This window comes from Chiloscyllium plagiosum, unplaced genomic scaffold (assembly GCF_037043375.1).
Source record: "Chiloscyllium plagiosum isolate Xiang-an unplaced genomic scaffold, Cpla_swu_hap1 HiC_scaffold_4, whole genome shotgun sequence".
NCBI lineage: Eukaryota > Metazoa > Chordata > Chondrichthyes > Orectolobiformes > Hemiscylliidae > Chiloscyllium > Chiloscyllium plagiosum.
The window spans coordinates 6802267-6824039 of record NW_028270142.1 but is presented as its reverse complement, the minus strand read 5'-3'; the positions used below and the strand labels follow the sequence as shown (position 1 = coordinate 6824039).

General features: G+C 42.5%; 1 protein-coding gene and 1 long non-coding RNA gene across 8 annotated transcripts in view; one reads left to right on the top strand and one right to left on the bottom strand.

Moving 5' to 3' along the window:
• Nucleotides 1-21773, top strand: part of LOC122549443 (uncharacterized) — a 72701-nt gene that overhangs the window by 12328 nt on the left and 38600 nt on the right. The window lies entirely within an intron of this gene.
• The window catches only part of dnajc5b (DnaJ (Hsp40) homolog, subfamily C, member 5 beta), a 39336-nt gene that overhangs the window by 1171 nt on the left and 16392 nt on the right, over nt 1-21773 (bottom strand). For all 5 annotated transcript variants that reach the window (XM_087985939.1, XM_087985938.1, XM_087985940.1 and 2 more), the window contains exons 3-4: nt 11853-12066; nt 9026-9200 (exon numbers count right to left, since the gene is read on the bottom strand). In XM_087985939.1, the coding sequence (XP_087842065.1) occupies nt 9026-9200; nt 11853-12066 (389 nt within the window). The remainder of the gene's footprint in view (nt 1-9025; nt 9201-11852; nt 12067-21773) is intronic.

Genomic DNA, 21773 nt, shown 5'->3' with positions numbered 1-21773 from the left:
AGAGCAACAATATAATTTGAGAAAATAGTGAATGGCAGTTTCTTTTCATTATTCCCAATTCAGAAGTAGGGTTTCCTCATGCTTAATGACTCCTTTGAGTTTGCATTTACCACATCTATAAACAAAACAGGCCCAACTCCATCAAACATGCTGGGGTTCTACAATGCCCACACTCACAATGGAGTATGCAACAGCAGGAGGGCTATGTACATGCTCAATACCACACCTTTATCTCATCCCAGAAAGAAAATTCCAGGGAAGTGGAATAGTGGTGAGAATTAGGACCTGCCCAGCATTTCTGAAGGCTATTCTGAGGAAGGGTCCCTGGATCCAAAATGCTAACTCTCATTTCTCTCTACAGAGGTCAGAAGTGGGTACTGCAGATGCTGGAGATTAGAGTCAAGATTAGAGTGGTGCTGGAAAAGCACAGCAGTTCAGGCAGCATCCAAAGAGAAGGAATTTACGTCACGGCGCATATTGAATTAATTGATGTGTGGACGGTGCGGGATTCCTGATGAAGGGCTTTTGCCTGAAACGTAGATTTTCCTGCTCCTTGGATGCTGCCTGACCTGCTGTGCTTTTCCAGCAACACTCTAATCTTGACTTTTCTCTCCACAGATACAGCCAAACCTGCTGAACTTTTCCAGCAATTTCTGATATTGTTTCTGATTTCCAGCATCCACAGTTATTTTTTTTTTATTTTTAAAACCATCCTGATTTAACCCAACTCAATGAAAACACAAACCAAAACTTTACAGAAGAGCATTTGGCACCATTTTTAATGAACTATGCACTGAACATATATTTCTGAAAATTTCAGTCCTTCTGATCAATTAGCAAGTTGGTTACTGTTGCTCTGTTTGATGGCATGTATGTCCTTTTGTTCCCCAAAAATGGGCATTATTTGATCTATAATTAATTCAGTTCACCTCCTGGAAACCAGAAACTAGCAATAATTATGTATGTGATAAATGTGCATTTAATTTGTCAGAAAAACATTATGCTTTCACTGTGCAAATAAACAATACACAGTGCAAACAGTTCTCCAAGTTTTCAAGTGGTCATCCACTGCTGAACCATTGATAGAATTTATTTTGGCAGAGGGAGGCAGCTGGAGAAACATTCTCTAGTATCAGCTGCTGAGTGAAATGCATATTATAGAATGGAATATTATTTCCTATTTTGGAAATGCTCACATAATTTGAAATATATGAAAATTACTAGTAGGACTATGCTGGATCAGCATCAACAAATGTGCAGTTGTTAAAGTGTTTCAACAATAAGTGTATTAGGAAAACAGAATTTAAATTCAAATGGATTTTCGGAATACTGAAATGTGATCAGCTAAACATGATGATATAGGTCTCCAGTGGAAGGAATATGATAAGCTGCACTCCATGGTTGCTATCTTTAGATGGTGCCTCTTTAAAAATACATTACTTTGCTTCTTTATGTGATTTGTCAAGTGTATTCACCATTTGATTAAATTCCAGCCACCAAATTCCCAAGTTCAAAGTTTAGTCTGTTCTTGGAAGAAACCCCCATTTCATTATCCCTGTTGGAAACTCTGAATGTATGTTTGATCAGGACAGGATTAAGTTTTCCAGGGATGTCCTCATATTAGAAGGGTTTGCTGATATACACTGTCTAGGTTCACGTGTGCTGAACAAATACTGGGGGCAGGGAATTGCCAGCTGCTGTGAAATTGGAATTCAGTGAAGACATTTTCCCAGACTCAGTGTGAAATAGTACTGGGGGTTGGGGGTGTAGAAAAAAAATTACTCTCAAAAATGGTAAGCAATTGGCACAAATGTCATTCTGAAAGAGTGATCAAAAGATACTCTCATTAGCCACATTCATCATAAAATTTATGCATTTTAGATAGCAAAATCAGACATCCATAGAAGCAGCACGAGTTTATACGGGTATAGTCACACCACAGTTTCTCATCCTATTCAGTCAATGGATATCTGTGCATGCTTACTCAAGCTTGTAGATGGAGCTCTGCCCACTGACCTCTGAATGCCTTTGAAATCCAGGATGATTTTAAGATGTCAGTGCTGCGATAGTTAACCTTCCAACATTTAAAAATAGAAAGGCACTGTGGCAAGCTGCCGAAGATATTTCAAATCTTTCAGCAAAGCAGCAGCACATCCCGAACTGTACAGATGTCTTGGGTTCATAGACATTGTGACAGTACATTTATCGCAGGAGTCGATACTGGGTGATGTACTTTTCTATCCAAACCACTGTGAGAACTTTGTTCCCTTTCAGTTAGTGGGGTTGAGTGTGTTTCAGTGAACTAACTCTTCCCAGTGTGTTTAATTTATGTTGGTTGATTACTGCTAGGAGTTTTTTTCAAAAATTTCAAAAATCCGACCAGTCTTTTATACATGCCATGAAGTCAGACCTTTTCATTTACAGTTCAGGGTGTGACTTGGATTTCAGAACAGAAAGAGAATTCAAAGAAAGCGATTATAAATGGAATCTGAATCAAATGTAATTGCTTCATAGGTATGACTGATTGGAAACAGGAGAGTAGGTTTATCATGAGGCTCTCACTAGTGAAAAGGTTCCAAATGTTTTGAATTCTCACATACAATGCTACTCATTGCAACAAGAACCACGATGACTGGAGCCACTTGTCATGAGAGAGGCCCTCCTTTAGTCTGCCAGTAAAGGGAGAACCCCCCCCGTCCCCCCGGGTATGGGACTGTCAGAGGTCTCCCAGCTGGTATGTCAATGGGCCTCACTAAATCAGCACACTGGCACCCATTATCCCTGATCCCATTACAATTTGGTGAGTCCAGGGATGGGCTGGGGCTCCATTATTATCAACTAGGCAAAAGTGAGGACAGCCAGATGCTGGAGATCAGAGTCTAGATTAGAATGGTGCTGGAAAAGCACAGCAGGTCAGGCAGCATCTGCAGAGCAGGAAAATCGATGTTTCGGGCAAAAGCCCTTCATCAGGAATGAAGGCAGGGAGCCTCCAGGGTGGAGAGATAACTGGGAGGGGGGTGGGGCTAGGGAGAAGTACAATAGGTGGATGGGGGTGGGGATGAAGGTGATAGGTCAGAGAGGAGGGTGGAGCGGATAGGTGGGAAGGGTGATTGGCAGGTAGGACAGGTCATGGGGACAGTGCTGAGCTGGAAGGTTGGAACTGGGGTAAGGTGGGGGAGGGGAAATGAGGAAACTGGTGAAGTCCACATTGATGCCCTGGGGTTGAAGTGTTCCAAGGCGGAAGATGAGGCGTTCTTCCTCCAGGCATCAGGTGATGAGGGAGTGGCGGTGAAGGAGGCCCAGGGCCTGCATGTCCTTGGCAGAGTGGGAGGGGGAGTTGAAATGTTGGGCCATGGGCAGTGGGATTGATTGGTGCGGGTGTCCCGGAGATGTTCCCTAAAGCGCTCTGCTAGGAGGCGTCCAGTCTCCCCAGTGTAAAGAAGATCGCATTGGGAGCAACGGATACAATAAATGATATTGATAGATGTGCAGGTGAAACTTTGATGGATGTGGAAGGCTCCTTTGGGGCCTTGGATGGAGGTGAGGGAGGAGGTGTGGGCTCAGGTTTTGCAATTCCTGAGGTGGCAGGGGAGGGTGCCAGGATGGGAGGGTGGGTTGTTGGGCGTGGACCTGAGCAGGTAGTCAAGGAGGGAACGGTTTTTGCATAAAGCGGAAAGGAATGGGGAGGGAAATATATCCCTGGTGGTGGGTCCATTTTGAGGTGGCGGAAATGTCGGCGGATGATGCAGTTTATGCGGAGGTTGGTAGGGTGGAAGGTGAGGACCGGGGGGCTGGGGGGGGTTCTGTCCTTGTTGCGGTTGGAGGGGTGGGGCTTGAGGGTGGAGGTGCGGGACGTGGATGAGATGCGTTGGAGGGCATATTCAACCACGTGGGAAGGGAAATTGTGGTCTTTAAAGGAGGCCATCTGGTGTGTTCTGTGATGGAATGGGTCCTCCTGGGAGCAGATACACCGGAAGCGGAGGTATTGGGAATACAGGATAGCATTTTTGCAGGAGATAGGGTGGTAAGAGGTGTAATCCAGGTAGTTGTGGGAGTTGATGGGCTTGTAAAAAATGTCAGTGTCAAGTCGGTTGTCATTGATGGAGATGGAGAGGTCCAGGAAGGGGAGGGAGGTGTCAGAGATGGTCCAGGTGAACTTAAGGTCGGGGTGGAATGTGTTGGTGAAGTTGATGAACTGCTCAACCTCCTCGCGGGAGCACGAGGTGGCGCCGATGCAGTCATCAATGTCGCGGAGGAAGAGGTGGGGACTGGTGCCGGTGTAACTATGGAAGATGGACTGTTCTACGTAGCCAACAGAGACAGGCATAGCTGGGGCCCATACGGGTGCCCATGGCTACCCCTTTCATCTGGAGGAAGTGGGAGGATTCGAAGGATAAATTGTTAAGGGTGAGGGCCAGTTCATCCAAACGAACAAGAGTGTCAGTGGAAGGGTACTGTTGGGGACGTCGGGAGAGGAAGAAACGGAGGGCTTGGAGGCACTGGTCATGGCAGATGGAGGTGTAGAGGGATTGGATATCCATGGTGAAGATGAGGCATTGGGGGCCGGGGAAACAGAAGTCTCGGAAGAGGTGGAGGACGTAGGTGGTGTCTCGAATGTATGTGGGGAGTTCCTGGACTAGGGGGGAATAGGACAGTGTCGAGGTAGGTGGAGATGAGTTTGGTGGGGCAGGAGCATGTTGAGACTATGGGTCGGCCAGGGTGGTCAGGCTTGTGGATCTTGGGAAGGAGGTAGAATTGGGCGGTGCGGGGTTCCCGGACTATGAGGTTGGAAGCTGTGGGTGGGAGATCTCCTGAGGTGATGAGGTTCTGTATGGTCTGGGAGATGATGGTTTGGTGATGTGGGGTGGGGTCATGGTCGAGGGGGCAGTAGGAGGAGGTGTCTTTGAATTGGCGTCTGGCTTCAGCAGTGTAGAGGTCAGTGTGCCAAACTACCACTGCACCCCCTTTATCTGCTGGTTTGATGGTGAGGTCGGGATTGGAGCAGAGGGAGTGGAGGACTGATCGTTCGTCCTCGGTGAGGGGGAGGTCTGGGGGGATGGTGAAAACTCCATTATTATCAGACAGTCATGACTGGGTTGTGCTGAAAGCCACCCATGTACTCGCCTTTGAGCCCCTTTCCCAGTGAGCCTCGTTTTGCACTCACCAACCTGTGGTTTGGACTCCCTCATCGTCCCTGGTCTCTGGTGGGTTAGTGGTACCCGCAGCCACTATTCTCACTAGTGGCAACAAGCAATTGCTGACCTCTGACTGGCTAGCAACTCAGTGGGCAGGACTTCCGCTGCCAACAATCTCAACTACAATGAGGCTGAAAAGTGGCAACGTTAATGGCATCTGCTAGTCTCCCTTATAACCAATGGGGGTGTTCTCTGATTGATGGGTGAGACTTCAAAATCTAGCTCATCATATTCACTGCAGCATTCCATTATCTTTAACAACAACCTGAAGTTAGCACCTTTATTGTCAAAAACTTCTCATGGCATTTCACAGAAGCAAAATCTAACAAGAATTGGCACCGAGACAAAATAGACAATAGGAGGACCAACTAAAAACTTGGTCAAAAAGATAGTTTTAAAGGTGAAGAAGGATGTCGGGACGGGGGCTAGTTTAGAGAATGTGAGACCTTTTATGTCCACCAATGTCTCAGTAAAGTGAGGGTGAATACAGAATAAGCCGGAGTGAGAGGAAGGCAGTCTTTTGAAGATGGGAATGTAGTTTCAGAGATCCGGGAAAGTACACCATTAAAGACATTTAAATATGAGGATGATCATTTAAATGTGAGAATGATATTTCAGATCGATGGATTTGGAGTCAATGTAAGTCAACAAGGACAAGGATGAAGGGGACTTAGTGCAGGATAGCATACAGACTCCCTGGTTTGCTGTTTACAAAGGCTAAATGACAGGGTGGAATAGTTGAGCCCAGAGGTGACAAAACATAAGTAAAGCCTCTATCAGTCGATTGTCTGTGGTAAGGTGGAGATGAGCACAGAGGCAAAAAAAAAAAGAGACAGTCTGTTTGGTGGAGCAGATATGGGCCCCGAAACTCTGCTCAGAAATGAATACGATACAGAAAATATGAACTGTTTCAGGCTGAACCAGACTATGATACTGGAGTTTGATGTAACTGGTAGCTCAGGTACAGGTTTTATGGTGGGACCTGAAGGTAACACCTCATGAATAAAGGGATGGCTTGTTAGTGCCGTGGGTTTCAGTGTCTTATCCAGTTTATAACCCCTCATCTTCTGATGTTCACCTGGTAGAAATTACAGATTATCCATGCCTTGGTGTTGGACAAACAATCTAACAGCATAAAGGTAGAGAGAGAGAGAAAGAGATCAGAGGGAGATAGATGTTGGACATCTGACATCATAACTAGACAAAAAAAAATCAATAGTTATCTCATTTGAAACAGCATCAGGTTTTTCCATATTCAAGTAAGTCGTGTTTCTGCTATGGATCCTGGATGGGTTTTCCTGTCTGCTTCAAAATGAAGGTAACTCATTCAACCTTTGTATAGCCTTTAACACAATTTCTACATCATTGCCAAAAAAGGCCACCACTAATCACTACATCACCTATCCATCGCTCCCCCCTAAATCTGATTGCTTTGTGCATTCCCCATTCCTGTCACTGCCTTTCCCAATGCTAAAGACCCACAATACTATCACCCATCCTTTAAAATTGTGCTTTGGAGATGCTGGTGTTGGACTGGGGTGTACAAAGTTAAAAATCACACAACACTAGGTTATAGTCCAACAGGTTTAATTGGAATTGCTTCCAATTAAACCTGTTGGACTATAACCTGGTGTTGTGTGATTTTTTAACTTTAAAATTGTGGTCACTGTTATTCACCTTCTTACCCTTTATGATCTCTCCTCTTTAAAAACTCACTCAAAGGCTATTGCCAACTTTGCAAGGCTACTTCTTGGCAAGCAGCTTGAGATTCATTGTACACAAGCTCAACGATGATGAGGCTTGGGGTCAAAATTGGGATCAAAATGGGCTTGGGCCCATTCTTTTAGACACAAAATTCATTCCATTCTCTCCACATTTCTAGGCTATATTGTTCGCAAACTTGGCAAGAAGGCAGGTTATGTTCGACTTGGTATTGTGCAATGTGACAGGATTAATTGATGAAGTGGCCACAATATCATTGAATTTGACTTCCACTTTGAAAGCGAGAGGTTTGGTTCTAAGCCCTAACACTTTAAACCTAACTAAAGACAACTGTGTAGGCATGAAAGCTGAACTAGCTTAAATGAACAGATATATTATGCTCAGAGATAGATCAATAGAGAAGCAATGGCAGACATTAAAGGGGATATTTCAGAATACTCAGAATAAGTTGATGCTTGCAGTAAAGAAAGATTCTACAGGGAGGACCTACCATCCTTGGTTAATTAAAAAAAAAGTTAGGGAAAGTACCATACTTTAGGGAAAAACCATATAACTGCACAAAGATGTGTGGCAGGTCAGATGACTGGTCAGAATGTAAAGAACAGCTGAGAATGACTCATCAGGTGGAAAAATTTAGAATGTGACAAGAAGCTAGCTAGCAATGTAAAAATGGATAGCAAGAGTTCCTACAGGTATTTACAAAGGAAAAGAATAAGTAAAGCAAGTATTGGTCCTCTGGAGAATGAGAATGAGGAATTGGTAGTAGATAGTAAGGAAATGGTGGATAAAATAAAATATTTTGCTTATGTCTTTACTACTAAGGATGCAAAAAACATTCCAGTAATAGCAGTAAATTGGGAAGTGTAAAGGCTAGTGGTACTTAACAAAACTACAACCACAAAGAAACAGGTACAAAGCAAATTGATGATGGTACTGTGGAGTACCAAGTCTCTGAGCCCAGACAGATTTCATTCTAAAGTGTTAAAAGAGGTTGCTCACGAGGTACTAGATGTATTGGTATTAATTTTCCAAAATTCCTTAGATTCCATTGGATAGGAACGTAGCAAATTCAACCTCTTTATTCAAGAAGGGAGGCAGAAAAGTGGAAACTACAGGCTGGCCAGTTAATTGGACATCTATTGTGGAGAAAGATGTAGAATTATCATTAAAGAGATTATAGCTGCAGACTTAAAAAAACTTGAGATAATTGGAAGAGTTGGAATGGTTTTATCAAAGGACAATCATATTTAAACAATTTACTGGAGTTCTTTCCATGCAAGGTGGATAAAGGTCAGCCGTAGATACAGAAAACTCGGATTTTCAGAAGACATTTGATGAGGTGCCAGATGGCAGGACTGACATATGAGAAGAGATTGACTAGGTTAGGATTGTTTTAACTGGAGTTCAGAAAAATGAGGGAGGATCTCATAGAGACTTATAAAATCCTAACAGGACTAGACAGGGTAGATGCAGGGACGATGTTCCCGATGGTGGGTGTGTCCAGAACCGGGGTCACTGTCTGAGGATTCGGGGTAGACCATTTAGGATGGAGATAAGGAGACATTGCTTCACCCAAAGAGGGGTGAGCCTGTGGAATTCATTACCATAGGAAGTAATTGATGCCAAAGCATTGAATGTATTCAAGGAATGGCTAGATATAGCACTTGGGACATGTGCCCCATAGGTTATGGGGAGAAAGCAGGATTTGGCTATTGAGTTGGATGATCAGCCATGACCATGATGAATAGCAGAGTAGGCTCGAAGGGCCAAATGGCCTCCTCCTGCTCCTATCTTCTGTGTTTCTATGTATCAAAGGTTATTTTGAAAATAAAAGCTCATGGTGTATAGGATAACATATTAGCATAGATAGAAGATTGGCTGGCACGCAGCAAACAGAGAGTATGCATAAATGGGACTTTGTCTGGCAGGATGTGATGAGTGTTGTATTTTGCAACTGAAATCAATGACTTCTCCAGTTGCATTCCCCGGGCACTAAGATGACAAATAGCAGGGCCAAAATTATATGCATTTGCACGCCAACCACGGACGTGGGAACAACCCAAAAGCCTTTTCTTTGTGAAAAGCTCAACCTTGAATTTAGCACTTACCATTCTCCATGTCTGTGCGGATTTGTTCCTCCAGGTCCTCTGGTGAGACATAGTACTCATATTCTTCACCCTCTGGGGACTTGGGCTTGCATTTACCAAAGCAACAGTTACAGCAGCAACAGAGGCAGCAGCAGAAGTAGCAGCCAGTGATCAACCCACAGAACACAAAAAGGCCCTGAGTAAAATACAGAGAACAGACAAAAACAATTACCTAGAAGTGAAGGTAGAATTTGCATGGTCCTTCTAGGCTGTTGATTTTGAGAGTTATGGACTTTCCATTGGTTGAACTCTAGCAATTGGAAGGGTCCACAGCAGACTTTGTGATGATCTGTCCTGCATATTGCTCTTCCTGTGCAAATGTCTAGTTTACTATTTCACAGGTTATTTAAGTCTCTTTAAAAGAGTATATTTTGTTTACGCAAGTTTTTCAGGCTCAAGGCTGTAGCTTAAATTGACCCAGGGTGGAGGGCGGGTTGTCAATATGAAAAATTGGACCCCTCTTTTCCTTCAGTTTCTCAAAATTTCCTGTTCCTTTTAATGGAAGCCAGCCTGCTACTAAATATACGTCACTGTGCACTCAGACAGAATTAAAATAATGTAATAATTTACTGCATTACTGACAATCAATAACCTTGAGAGAATTAATTTCTGTCTTTTACTAAAAAAGTGTTGACAGTTTTATAGTGAAAACGGTGAGTGGTTGTCATTGTACTGGTCAAGTTGTAGTCCCTTTACCAAGAAGACTGGACAATGACACAATAGTACAATGCTCTTCTATCACTTTTGACAGAATGAAATAACTCTTCAATGGTCACAATCAAAAAGTTTGATCTTTGTACAAAGTGGACAAGATTTGCATGCAATCAGCTCATAAAAATGTAGAAAATGCTAATATACTATTACACTATTTACAAATATTAAAATTCCCAGGTCAGCTGTTATGATAAAAATTATAAAACTACTATCTGTTACTGTTTAGATCCCTCAGATTAGTCTCAATCTTGCACACTGTAGTAAGGTTTTGTAATGAGCACAGAGAATGATGCCTCCAGTTCTTCTGATGAATAACCAAAGGAAATTATGAATCATCCATGACTTGAGCTCAGATAGGTATCAGATAGAAAGCAATGAGGTAGCCGTTTGGTTGAAAGATGTGGTGGAAAATTGGGCAGAATGTTAACAGCATATACATGAAAGTCAAATACATGCTTGTGGATAATAGCAGAGAAGGGTAGCACACAGATGAAGAAGTATGTGGGACCTAAAAGATGGTGCCCAGAGGTGAAGAAAAGTGAGAATAACTATTGCAGATGATATGCTGAATGATTTGGATGAGTAGAAGTGGAAACATACAAGATCAGTTTAGCACAACTGTGCAACAAAGCAGAGAGAGTTGGCAGTCATTGAAGAATCATCCAGTAAACAAATCATATGCTGTGTGAGATCAAGGAAGATAATGACTCAAAACCACATTCACAAAGGGTGTAGGTTGCAACTTTGGCCAAAGCAGTCTTAGTGCTGCTGCTGGTATATACAGTGAAATTGAATTGGAGAGATGGGCACAGAACTGATACATCAAGAGAAAAGAGAGGTTTGAGATGGTATAATAGATGGATTGCAGAGGTCCACATTCAAAGACCATTTCTCTTTGCAATTTTGTTAGTGACATTGTACTAAAAAAGTGTTGACAGTTTTATAGTGAAAACAGTGAGTGGTTGTCATTGTACTGGTCAAGTTGTAGTCCCTTTACCAAGAAGACTGGACAATGACACAATAGTACAATGCTCTTCTATCACTTTTGACAGAATGAAATAACTCTTCAATGGTTTCACAATCAAAAAGTACACTTTTCAAAACATACACTTTTTTTTGTAGGAAGGATAATATGGTCTCCTTAGTGAGCACGAGCTAATGCAAGTAGAAAGATTAGATCCAAGAAATTCGATGGCATGTGTCACTCATTTCTTAAGAGCTTAATGGACAGTCAAATCTGCTGCACAGTAGCAAAAGGCCTACATTCATTATATGTCGTTACTACCCAACTTACTGAGATATTAAACGAACCTGAAGCTCCACCCACTTCACAAATTGGTCACCACTACCAATTGGTCATGCGAACAGGCATACAGATCACACTGGTTTAAGGCAGGCATTTTGTCAGGAGCAGCATGAATAATCTTCTTGGCCCCTAAAATATCTTCCCATCTACCTTCCATGATTAGAGTTTGGGAAGTGAGATAATGTCTGACTCTGGTTCACGGGAGATCTGGTGAAATTCCTGCACCTCCCAAACCCGGATTGTGAGCCAACCTTGCAGTGTTTGTTTGGATTTGCTCTTTCCAATTCAAATGCGGAAGAGACTGACTTTGAAAATGGCTGAGGCCTCTGCTGAGGTTACCCAACCCTGCCACTTGATCAATTAGCTCACTAACCGCCAGGTACCAGTTCATAATGGAACCTCCCCCCCCCCCCCCAACTCACTTTCTCCAAAGGTTCCATTGGTCTCCTGTTAGAATTGTGGCAAGAGATTAGGAGAGATCCTGTGATACATGCATTAGAAAATCACCTAGAGTCTTTTAAATCTTTAATGTAAAATTGTATTGTTTTACATGAAAAAAAGGATTGAGTCAAGTGATACATTCAGAATAGGCAAGAGACTTTTATAACACATATGCAGAATAATGAACCTTTCTAACACATTGCTTACATTTTTACTATGAAAATTTCAGTTTTCAATTTTCTGGATTCTCACTTTTTCAAACTGCAACTTACAGCACCACAAAATGTTACTGCACGTGAAAATGAATAAAACAGAAATCAAATTTACCTTTGCCCACCAGCTAGACAACATGAAGTATGTGTTCACATTCTCTTCACCAAATTGTTCAGCGATGTACAGTCCCAGTGAACCGTATTTATCATAAATGTTTCGTTTGGTTATATCTGACAGTATTGAATGAGCATTGTTGATCTCTTTGAATTTATCACTCGCATCTGGATTATCAAGATTTTTGTCTGGATGGTGTTTCAAAGCAAGTTTTCTGTGGAATGTGATAACAAAGAGATTTGAATTTGTCTCAAGACTGCTGAACAGTGCATATCTTAATAGTGTAAACTATTCAAGCATACTAAAAATTTTTATTGCAACTTTTCACATTTTCCCAATGCAGCATGCTATAAGAGGATTACAACCTGTTCAAAGATTTCTGTCAAGTTGGCCATTCTTAGGGCAGATCCAAATTGAAAAGAACTTAAAGGTAATATTTCCTTTGCTGTTTCTGGAGAAATTCCAGGTGATCCCTTCATAGGAATGAAGGACTAGAAGACCAAGTGAGGAGAAAAGCTTTAGATTACAGGAGGGTATAGACGGGTTAGTCTGATGGGCTGATCAGTGGCAAATGGAATTCAATCCAGATAAATGTGAGGGTGATGCTCTTGGGCAGGACAAACAAGGCAATAAAATATATGATGAAACAGTAGGGCCTTGGGAAGCATCGAGGATAAGCGGGACCTTGGTATACATGTCCACTGGTTGCTTAAAGTATCAGCACAGGTGGATAAAGCTGTTAAGAAGACATATGGTATTTATTAGCTGAGGCATTGAGTCGAAGAGGAGGGAGGTTATGCGTGAACTGCATAAAACATTAGTTAGGCCACAGTTACAGTCTTATATGCAATTTTAGAATGTACATTATAAAAGTTATGTGATAGCACTGGAGAGGGTGCAGAGGAGATTTACCAGGATATTGCCTGGGCTGGACAGTTTCAGTTATGAAGAAAGATTTCCTTACAGCAGAGAAGATTGACAGGAGACATGATGGAGATGCACAAAATTGTAAGGGGCATAGTTAGGGTAGACAGGAAGAAACATTTCCTTTTACTGGAGGGATCGTTGATAGGGGCATAAATTTAAGGTAAGGGGCAGAAGGTTTAGAGGAGATCTGAGGAAAAACCTTTTCACCTAGAGGACGGTGGGAATATGGAACTCACTGGCTGTAAGGGTGGTAAAGGCAGAAATCCTTATAACATTTAAGAAGTATTTATAATTAGAATTAGCTTTATTATCACGTACTCACATGAGTACCGTGAAAGGTTTACAAGTCGCCTCTTACGGTGCCATCTTAGGTACAATATGGACCTGTGATACCAAGACATGCAACATTTTAGGCTAAATGCTGGAAAGTGGGAATAGAACAGTTGGGTGGTTGATTTTGACCAGCACAGATTCAATAGGTCAAAGGACTTTTTTCTGTGGTGTAGATCTCTATGACTCAACATTAGACAAAATCATAACTGTGAATCCATTGCCAAGAATTCCCTTGGGGATTCTGTTGACTAGCATCACTAAATCCATGATTTTATAATTTATGAATTAGAAGAAAGAGCTATCTATCAAACTCTGCATAAGACACTTAGGAACACTCAGCTATTGAGATGGGAGCATGAAGTTACAAGGAACATATTGAAAGATTAAGTGGCAAAGTAAGAGAGTAAGTTCTTTGGCAAATGGAATTCAATGTTGGGAAGTGTGAGGTAATCCATTTTGGATCCAAGATGGCCAGATCAAATCGCTTTAAATGGTGAAATACTGGGAGATATGAAGAAGAAAAATTATTGGTGTCAAAAATATGTAAAAGCTAGTGTTTAGGTACATAAAAAATTCAAAAAGGCGAACGTAATATTAATGGCTTAGGGAGCTGAAATTCTAAATTGAGGAAATTATGCTTCATGGTGGAAGTAGGCCATTCAGTCATTCAGCTTGCTCCATCGTTCAATTAGACCTTGACTAATCTGCTTACACCACATTCCTACCAACCCACAATAAGTCTTCATGCCCTTACTGGATAAGGATCTACCTACCCCAATCTGAAAAATATTCACAGATTTTGCTTGAGTTCCAAAGGCTCACAAGCTTCCATGAGGAAAACAATCTTCTCCTCAATTTTTTCTTCGATGGGCAACCTCCTAATTTCTAAAGTTCAGCAAGTTTGCCTTTGGATTGGCAAATTGGAAAAGCCACACCATTATTTAACAAAGAAGAAAGGGAGAATCGTGAAACTATGGTTTCTGTTGTTTGATGCAGTTTGTGCAGAAGGAATCTATCATCACTGAGCATTTGAATAAGCATGAACAAATCAAACAGAGACAACATAAATTTGTAAGGGAGAAGTCTTAACTGAGTGACCTTAATGTGTTTTGAAGGTATCGACGGACTGTCTTATAAAGATAGGTCAACTAGATTGGGCTTGTATTTGTGGAATATAAAAGAGTGAGAGGTGACATAGTTGTGAGATTCAGCCTAGACAACCTTCTTTAGATTGCCTCCAGTGCCAGTGTATCTTTCCTCCAATTCAGGACTAATAGGAATGTTGAAGAATGAGGAGAAGTTAATGCAGTGTGTGACGGAATGTGTCTGGAAAAATGGAAAACTAAAGTATAAAGATAAATATAATTGAACTAAATCATGATCAAGTTGAAAGCAACTGGCAGTGACAAAAAACTCAATAAAAGAGAAAAGAAAATTATTATCTATAATAGATCTTGTTTCTGATGCACCCAGTATGATCAATTTCACATGCGTGGATAATCATGCATTCCACTGCTTGTACCAATCCCCATGTCACTTGAAAGCTGTGTCATATTAGTAATTCATTGCATTAATTAGTTAAGCAAATGCCATTTTACAATTCGAGGCATATTTCCCATGTTTCGACAAAAAACTCTGAAATCAGTTAATCTCACTTGATAACTCAGACACTTTTAAGGGATTTGATGCAGGATGTTGATTAGAAGCATCTGAAAGATAATAAGATTTATTAACACTGTTAAGTTTTATTTACATTTAACATCTTAATATTTATGGAACTATGTTGTTGCTAGGTTTTAACAGTATTAAGAACTACAGGAGATTCTAAGCACATTAAGTTTTAGAAAGCATGCCTTTCTCCATGAAAACTATTTCCGTGGATTGTTTTTGCGGGATATTTTCACTGATTTGCAGCATGTCTTTCATTAAATAGCAGTCGTTTGCTACTACATTGTTGCTACTGCATCTGTCAAATTTCTATGTCCAGGAGGCTATTTCATTTCATACCTTGCCACTAAGAAGATTGTGGAATTGCCCAACATTGTCTAACTCATATGCTGTAGGCAAAGTATATTGGCGAGACCATGCTACGACAACGGATGAATGGACACTGCGCAACAATTGCCAGACAGGGATGTTCCCTCCCAGTCGGGGAGCACTTCAGCAGTCAGGGACAATCAGCCTCGGATTTTCGGGTGACCATCCTCCACCACGGATTTCAGGACAGGCAACAATGCAAAGTGGAGAAAGTGAGGTCTGCAGATGCTGGAGATCAGAGCTGGAAATGTGTTGCTGGAAAAGCGCAGCAGGTCAGGCAGCATCCAGGGAACAGGAGAATCAACGTTTCGGGCATAGGCCCTTCTTCAGGATGCAAAGTGACCAAGCAGAGGCTGATAGCCAAGTTTGGTATCCATGAGAACGGCCTCAACCAGGAGTTGAGTAGTTCATGTCACACTACAGATGACCCCACTACACTACACACACACACACACTTACATACTCACACACTCATGCAGACCCTCTTTCATAAAGACGCTCTCTCTCAGACACACACACATACACCCCTGAAAGGTGCGCACACACACACTCTCTCTCTCCCCCTCCCTCACATGCACCCACACACACATATAAATCTATAAGGTGAATTTGCATTTGTAGAATTGTATTTGCAGATACATTCTATTTTGCTCAAAAAGCACACAATCCACAGGCAGTCAATCCATGTAACATTTTTATAAATTCCTGTTTTGGAAATGGAACTAGTCTGACTCAAGATTGGAATACAGACAGACTCTAACCCCAAACCTTTAATGCATTGTCTGAGCTGAGATGTCACCTTTTTTAATGAAACTTTAAGTTATCTTGAAAATGTGACTTGAAAGAAGTCCTGGGATTTATGTATTAATGAACCGAAACCTGCTACCCATTCTAAAAGATGAAAGACTTAACAGCGCTCTAGGTTTGTTCAATATATTATATCGGTTGCATGCATGACACTTTGATCTTTTGCTCTAAATTCTGTCTTATGATCCTGCTCCACAGTTACCTGATGAAGGAGCAGTGCTCCAGAAGATAGTGCTTCCAAATAAACTTGTTGGACTATAACCTGGTGTTGTGTGATGTTTAACTTAGAAGATTGACAATTCTGATGTCTTTGACAAAGCTTTGACAAAGGGTCAGTTAGACTCGAAACGTCAGCTCTTTTCTCTCCTTACAGATGCTGCCAGACCTGCTGAGATTTTCCAGCATTTTCTCTTTTGGTTTCAGAATCCAGCATCCGCAGTAATTTGCATTTATTCTGATGTCTTCTCTTGCCTGATCCTTGGCATCTCTGCGATTTCTTTTGCCTTTCTGCCTCTTAGTTACTGTGTCAATTGCAATAATTGTCAGGGTAATCTTTGCACAGTATTTGCACAGTACACTTAATTGGTTTATTTTGCTTTCTGATTTGTATTCCTTATAATCCTTGTACTCCAGTGGATTGCAGGACAAGATAACATACAAGGAGCTAGCCAAAGTGGGGCAGGCATGTCAGGATGGAGAAAGTGAGGACTGCAGATGCTGGAGATCAGAAATTAAAAATGTGTTGCTGGAAAAGCGCAGCAGGTCAGGCAGCATCAAAGGAACAGGAGAATCGACGTTTCGGGCATAAGCCCTTCTTCAGGAATGAGGAGGGTGTGCCAAGCAGGCTAAGATAAAAGGTAGGGAGGAGGGACTTGGGGGAGGGGCGTTGGGAATACGATAGGTGGAAGGAGGTTAAGGTGAGGTGACAGGCCGAAGAGGGGGAGGGGGCGGAGAGGTCGGGAAGAAGATTGCAAGTCAAGAAGGCGGTGCTGAGTCTGAGGGTTAGGACTGAGAAAAGATGGGGGGAGGGGAAATGAGAAAGCTGGAGCAATTCACCTTTTCTCAGTCCCAATCCTCAGATTCAGCACTGCCTTCTTGACTTGCAATCTTCTTCCTGACCTCTTTGCCCCCACCCCCTCTCTGGCCTGTCACCTCATCTTAACCTCCTTCCACCTATCGTATTCCCAACGCCCCTCCCCCAAATCCCTCCTCCCTACCTTTTATCTTAGCCTGGTTGGCACACCCTCCTCATTCCTGAAGAAGGGCTTATACCCAAAACGTCGATTCTCCTGCTCCTTGGATGCTGCCTGACTTGCTGCGCTTTTCCAGCAACACATTTTTAAGCTAATGTCAGGATGGAGGACAAGCTGCTGGATAATATTGGGGAAGTCATTGCTGAGGCCTTGGGCACAGGCAGGACTGAAACCATTGAAAATGATGGAAACTCCAAACCTAATTATCCTCCCAGCCCAGCCCCTTCTGATTCGCAAGATGAAGATGGTATAAGCAGGAATGTATACACTTCTTCCCACACCACAACTTTGCCAATTTTTAGAACTTGGAAAGGCAGAATGCTGGAGTCTAGTCTTTATTCACTTATTTAAAGGGACATGTGTGTTTTGTGGTCATTCAACTATCAAACCTTCCCCTTCTCCTCCAACCCCTCTTACAACCTGCACTTGTATATGAGAACGACGAAATCCACCAATGATGACCTGTGACCTAAATACACAAACACCCATTTAATATATAATTATCACCCTTGTGTCTTTGCACTTTCAGATCAAGAACAAAGAGCAAAAACAAATAACAAAACAGCACAGGAACAGGCCCTTTAGCCCTCCAAGCCTGTACCAATATATTTTGCCCTTCCAAATTAAAACTGTTGTCACTTACAGGATCCCTATCCCTCTATTCCCAGGTGCTTCTTGAACGCTGCCATTGTGTCTGCTATCTGAACGATTCATTCTGGCCAGGCATTGGGGGAACACATGGAAGCCAGTGATGATGTAGACACCACAATCACGTGATTTCACATTCACAGCCACCAAATGACACTGACACTAATCTTAGGGGATAGATTAAGCTGGGGATTTCTGTGTGGTGGGACTTAGGGCATGAGGGGTATAACAAGGCAGAGGACAGGGATAGTCCAAGTGTCACCTTGCCAGATGGCCCACTGCAGAGGAGTCACATGAGATGGTGAATAGGAAGCATTCATGGGAGGGCTCATGTGCCTGTACAATGAGAAGCTGTACATTGGGAAGCCTGCCAGAAAACAGTAGTTAATGTCCAGGAGCATGAACAGGTTCAGTACCAATCTGGCACGAGCTTTGCATAGAACTTGGCTTATAGCTTAGGCAACTCATTTGCTTCACCTGTAGACCCAACCATAATGGGTGATATTGAAGCGTTGATTTCAACACAATCATCAATCACCCAAAAGCTTTCATTGCAGCGTTTAGACAAGGTCATTATTAAAAGTTTGTCCATGCGATGTGGGCATCGCTGTCTAGGCCAACCTTTATTGCCCATCCTAAATTGCTAGGAATCAACCACACAGTGGGTCTGGAGTCACACGTAGACCAGACCAGGTAAGGATAGCAGATTTCCTTCTCTAAGAGGCATTAGCGAACCAAACCTGTTTTAACAGCATTACTAGCTATGCAAGTGTAAACTGATGCTGGGGGTTTGGTTAGCTCTTTTGACTGAATGGCTGCTTCGCAATGTAGGGTAACATCAACAGTATGGGTTCAATTCCTACACTGACTGAGATTACCATGAAGGATTCTCCTTCTTAACCTCTCCCCTTACCTAAAGTGTGGTGATCCTTAGAGGTAAAGTCACCATATTCTCCGAGGACTTCTCTCTAATAGAGGTATTGAGAAGGTGGGACTTTATCAATTCAGTGTTCAATGGACTTATAGGATATCATAGTGTCTGCCGGTCCCTATACCCTTTTGTAATATTCTACCAGTGAATATGAAAAGAGAAGTGAACATATGGCATTGAACATAAAAGATAATTATAAAGTCTTCCATAGGCATTTAAATAATACAAGAATAGTTAAAGGAGGAGTGGGACTGAATAGGGACCAAAAAGGAGATTTACACCTGAAACCTGAAGCCATGACTGAAGTATTAATTAAATACTTTGCATCTGTCTTTATCAAGAAGGCCATGGTAAAAGAGAAGGAAATGCTGTCACTGGAAGGGTTTAAACTGGATGGTTGTCTGTACTTAAAGTTGATAATGTACAGGGCTGGATGTGATGCATTCACAGGTCTTGTAAAACAAAAAGGAAGAAAATTGCAGAGACACTGGCATTAATTTTCCACTCCAAGTTGAGAGGATTGGAGAAATGTAAACTTTGAAACCTTTGATCAGAAAACAGTATATAAGGTTAGGCCAAGCAATTATGTACCAGTCAGCTTAACATTGTTAATTGGAGGAGAAAGTGAGGACTGCAGATGCTGGAGATCAGAGCTGAAAATGTGTTGCTGGAAAAGCGCAGCAGGTCAGGAAGCATCCAAGGAACAGGAGAATCGCCCTGAAGAAGGGCTTATGCCCGAAACGTCGATTCTCCTGTTCCTTGGATGCTGCCTGACCTGCTGCGCTTTTCCAGCAACACATTTTCAGCAGTTAACATTGTTAATTGGGCAACTTCAAGAAAATTAGTAATTCGAGACAAAGCTAATAGTCACATCAGCAAAAGTGGATTTATTGTGGAAAGCCAGCATGGATTTTGCAAAGGAAAGTCAGAGAGTCATAGAGTCCTATAGCACGGAGACAGGCCCTTTGGCCCAAACTGGTCCATACCAACAAAAATGTCCATCAACACCAACCCCATTTCCTTGCACTTGGTCCATATCCTTCTAAACCGTTCCTATCCATGTATTTGTCCAAATGCCTTTTAAATGTTGTTAATGTACCCGCCTCAACCACTTCCGTTGGCAGCTCATTCCACATGCGTACCACCCTCTGTGTAAAAACATTGTCCCTCAGGTTCCCTTTGATTCTTTCTCAGCTAATCTTAAACTGATGTCCTCTAATCCTTGAGAATCTTAATAATCTTACTTGAATTTTTGTTGATCTAACAGAGAACATTGATTTGTGGATGATTTAAAATTTGTAAGCATTATAAACTAAGTGGTGAACTTTATCAGGAATAGACTAATTGCTGGATAGGTGACAAAGGAAGTTCAAAGCAGAGAAGGAGTAACACCATGAGAGACACAATACAAAATAAAGGGTACAGGCATCGAGTTCAAGAGCAAGATGTTTATGAAGTTACATAAAATACCAGTTCGACCAGAATACTCCATCCAGTTCTGGATACACACTTTTAGGAAGGTTGTGAAGGCATTAGAGAGGGTGCAGAAGTATAGTTCTGGCGATAAAGAGCTTCAGTCTGATGTTGGATTTGAGACGTGAAACGCACTAAAGACAATATGAAGCATCAGACATGAGGGAGGGGTAGGGAGTGCAGGAAGGGGCTAAATAAAAATGGACTTGGAGGAGGAAATAAAGCAGTATCCCCTGTGGTGATCACTCTTTAAAGGCATCAAGAACATTGATGGACATCCTGTGTTCCCTCTCCAATGATACCCAAGCTCAAACATGACTGCGGAAAATGTGCAGGCAGTCAGCAAGTTATGACCCCCCTCCACAGCCCGCTACCTGGACCTGGTTATAGCCAGCTGGCCAAACCCAGGAGCAGACCCATAAGGAGGTCCTTCGATTTGCCCACACCCCCCTGTACCACATGCCGGAAGGTCAGGAGGACAGGACGGAAGTGCAATCAGAAAGACAACAAAAGGTTTCTCAAAGAACCAAAAAGGTTGGGCAAATGCTCACAACCAACATAAACATGACCCACGGACTCCACGGCACCCTAAAGTAAACAGTTGGCTTGGGAGCCCGTGAAATGCCGCAATCTGCAGTTACATGATTCTCTTGCGTACAGCATCCTCTACCCCAAGTCCCCGATGGAAAGTAGGAGGACTCCCGTAAAGGGCGGCACAGTGGCACAGTGGTTAGCACTGCTGCCTCACAGCGCCAGAGACCCGGGGTCAATTCCCGCTTCAGGCGACTGACTGTGTGGAGTTTGCACATTCTCCCCGTGTCTGTGTGGGTTTCCTCCGGGTGCTCCAGTTTCCTCCCACAGTCACAAAGATGTGCAGGTCAGGTGAACTGGCCATGCTAAATTGCCTGCAGTGTTAGGTAAGGGGTAAATGTAGGGGTATGGGTGGGTTGCGCTTCGGCGGGTCGGTGTGGACTTGTTGGGCCGAAGGGCCTGTTTCCACACATGTAATCTAAAATCTAAAGACAATGGACTGCCTTCTCAACTTGCCACTCATTGAGGATCTTAACTGGTTATTAAAATGGAAAAGTAGAGGGCAATGACACGGAAGTGAAGATGAGATAAATTAACGGTCATAAGGCATTGCCTTTAATGGGCTGTGCATGTGAATTAATCAGTTGTGAAGCACGGGTGATTTACTGGTGATGGGTAATAGATGAAAAAAATGCTATGGGTGAATTGGTGATGGGGGAATAATGTTCAGTTGTGTGTAAGAGCACTGCTGGATGTAAAAAAATCAAATAAAGAAAAAACATTAATGGTAATGAAGAGAACAGGAAAGATGCACAGGTGAGAGAAACTTGGAGTAGCATTTTGGCAAAGGGAGAAAGGGAAATGTCAACATTAACAGAATGAAGTTGACGATCTGGACCCCCGGTGGGGGGGGAATGGTCTCTCTCTTTCCTGCAATGGGTCATAAACACTAGCAATTCGGTCTGGTTCTAGAAGATTTCA